Genomic DNA, 2623 nt, shown 5'->3' with positions numbered 1-2623 from the left:
TGAAGAGATGAAGAAATGGGGAATTGAAGAAATGAGGAATTGATGAAATGAGAAAGTGGGGAATTAAAGAGATGAAGAAATTTGTAATAATTTGTAATAATATTTTAAACGATATCCTGTAAAAAGTGCCTAAATAATTATGTAATAAAATAACACGATATTCCAACGAAATAATATCATTTCCGTTTAAGAAAAACAAGTAAAGCCTGAAAGGGTTAAGTCTGTTATATCTCCTTCACTTATCATACATATATCCGTCGTAAAATAATTGATTTGCCCCTCCTCCGTCGATTTTGAAACAAATACCGAAGTTGCTCGGCCGTACGCAAAAAAATCGTTAACGACGTGAGAAAATTACGGCACGATCCCGAAACGCTGACGTGTTCCCTGCATTTACTTATGAAAATCTCGCGGGCACAGCGCGCGGCGCTACCTGGAAATCGCTCGAGCGAGTCAGCTATTAAGATAATTGTGACTCCGCTTTGAGTGAAACGAGGCAATACGGTGGGCTGCTTGTAACAATTTGCGAGATCGCGCAGGGTTGTTATTTATGCAGCTGGCCAACGCTCCCCATCACCCTGCATATATTTTACGGACTGGTTCGTGTTCCCACTGGCGCATTACACATACGTGTACTTACCATCGCGCGGAGTCGAGAGTTATTCGAATAAATTCTCCTTGGGAATAATCACGCCAATAAAGGTTTATTCTCGGCGATTCTATCGAGAATAAAGTTGCGAGAACGCTGGATAAATGTGTACGAAAGTCACCGCTGAATGACGAAATGAAATTTCGTTCCCAATGGAGATTTATTCTAATGAAAACTGGTGGCGATAAATTATTCACGAATATATTAGACGAATTTTTCGCCGGAGATACATTTTTGTTAATTCTGAAACGCGATTACGTAAATATGTTAAATATATGAAGTTTTCGAGATTTTTGAAACTTTGTGGCGTGACTTGCTTAGAAATTATAAAATGCTCGGTTTTGGATATTTATACAAGTTTTGGACGAGTTTGTTGTGAGTTGGTAAAGTAGCGTGTGAATTGTTCGACATTTTTAGTAGACGACTTTCGTAGATTTAAGGTGAGCTCATAAAGTGCATGAATTTTTTTAATTTCTACAACATTTATCACACATCTGTTGTGAACTTGTATAAAACTGTATACGCGTATCGCTTCATCAATTCCTCATTTTTTCAACTTCCTATTTCTTCAATTTTCTATTTCTTTAATTTTCCATTTCTTCAATTCCCCACTTCTTCATTTCATGATTTCATCAATTCCTCATTTTTTCAATTTGTATTTCTTTAATTTTCCATTTCTATAATTCTGCATTTCTTCATTTCGTCAATTCCCCAATTCTTCGTTTCTTCACTTCATCAATTCAAAAATATATCGAAATAATACAGAATAATAGAGAATAATACATGAATACACAGAATAATAGGTAAAAATACAGAATAACACAGAATAATCCAGATTAATACATGAATGTACAGAATTAAAAATCATCCAGTCTGTATATGACAATACAAAATAATACGAAACAATAGAGAATAATACATGAATACGTACAATAATACGTAAAAATAGACAATAACATAGAATAATGTAGATTAATACATAAATATACAGAACGATAGGTAAGAATACAATATAATATACAACAATACAAAGTAAAACAGGAAGTGGTGATGACTTCATTTTTGCACGCCCCGTGAAGATTCCATGGAATGGAAATGGCATTAACCAATTAAAATTCGATTTTCTTTTATTGTTTCAGTCGGCATGGGGGTGTTGATGTTTTTCCTCTACGGCAAACCGTACAAACGTGGATTCTTCTGCAATGACGAGTCATTGTATCACCCGTTCCACGAGTCGACGGTCACCAACACGATCCTCTACATCGTCGGTTTTTTCCTGCCCATAAGCGGGGTGAGTCACTTGTTGCGATTCATGTTTTCTTCCGCCACCAAAGAGAAGCGGAACGAGAAAACCAGTAATTTATTAATGGAAGACTTTGCTCGATGTTCTACTTTATTTTTTTTTCATATTCGTATATAGGGTATTCCAGTTAAATTGATCAGCCTAAATATGTCCGCTGTTTTAAACGATACGAAAAAATTGTTCGGATAGAAACCTTTCAGATTCAGAGAAGCAATATTACCATCTATGCGAATTGTATCTGAAGGTCATAGTTTCGGAAATTTCAAAGTCATCAATGTTTCTCAAACGGGATGGTGTACTTTAATAATTGTGGCATTGTACCTGTTAAAAAGACGAATTCAAACACGTATAATATGTTGAATTTCCTTATTGAAAATTCCGTCAGATGACCTTGGGAGGAATTATTTGTATACAATCATACTCCATCTTACAGAGTCAACATATCATACACATTTGAATTCGTTATTTTATCAGTTACAATGCCACAATAATTAAAATACAACATCCCATTGGGGAAACATTGATGACCTTGAGATTTCGGAAACTATGACCTTGAGATAATCCTATGGTCTATCAAGGCATGTTACCATATAAACCAAAAAATTCTCTCTGATAACACATTTTTCTACCATTAAAAGCAACAGAGATATTTTAAATACAAATCTCAATGA

General features: G+C 34.9%; 1 protein-coding gene across 5 annotated transcripts in view; it reads left to right on the top strand.

Annotated features, from left to right (window-relative positions):
- LOC128885336 (putative phosphatidate phosphatase) overlaps positions 1 to 2623 on the top strand; it is a 79681-nt gene that overhangs the window by 25309 nt on the left and 51749 nt on the right. For all 5 annotated transcript variants that reach the window (XM_054139338.1, XM_054139336.1, XM_054139335.1 and 2 more), the window contains exon 2: positions 1789 to 1940. In XM_054139338.1, coding sequence (XP_053995313.1) covers positions 1789 to 1940 — 152 coding nt within the window. The remainder of the gene's footprint in view (positions 1 to 1788; positions 1941 to 2623) is intronic.

Source organism: Hylaeus anthracinus, unplaced genomic scaffold (genome assembly GCF_026225885.1).
Source record: "Hylaeus anthracinus isolate JK02 unplaced genomic scaffold, UHH_iyHylAnth1.0_haploid 11981, whole genome shotgun sequence".
Taxonomy (NCBI): Eukaryota; Metazoa; Arthropoda; class Insecta; order Hymenoptera; family Colletidae; genus Hylaeus; species Hylaeus anthracinus.
Note: the sequence above shows the minus strand (reverse complement) of the source record. Positions and strands in the feature narration are given on the sequence as shown.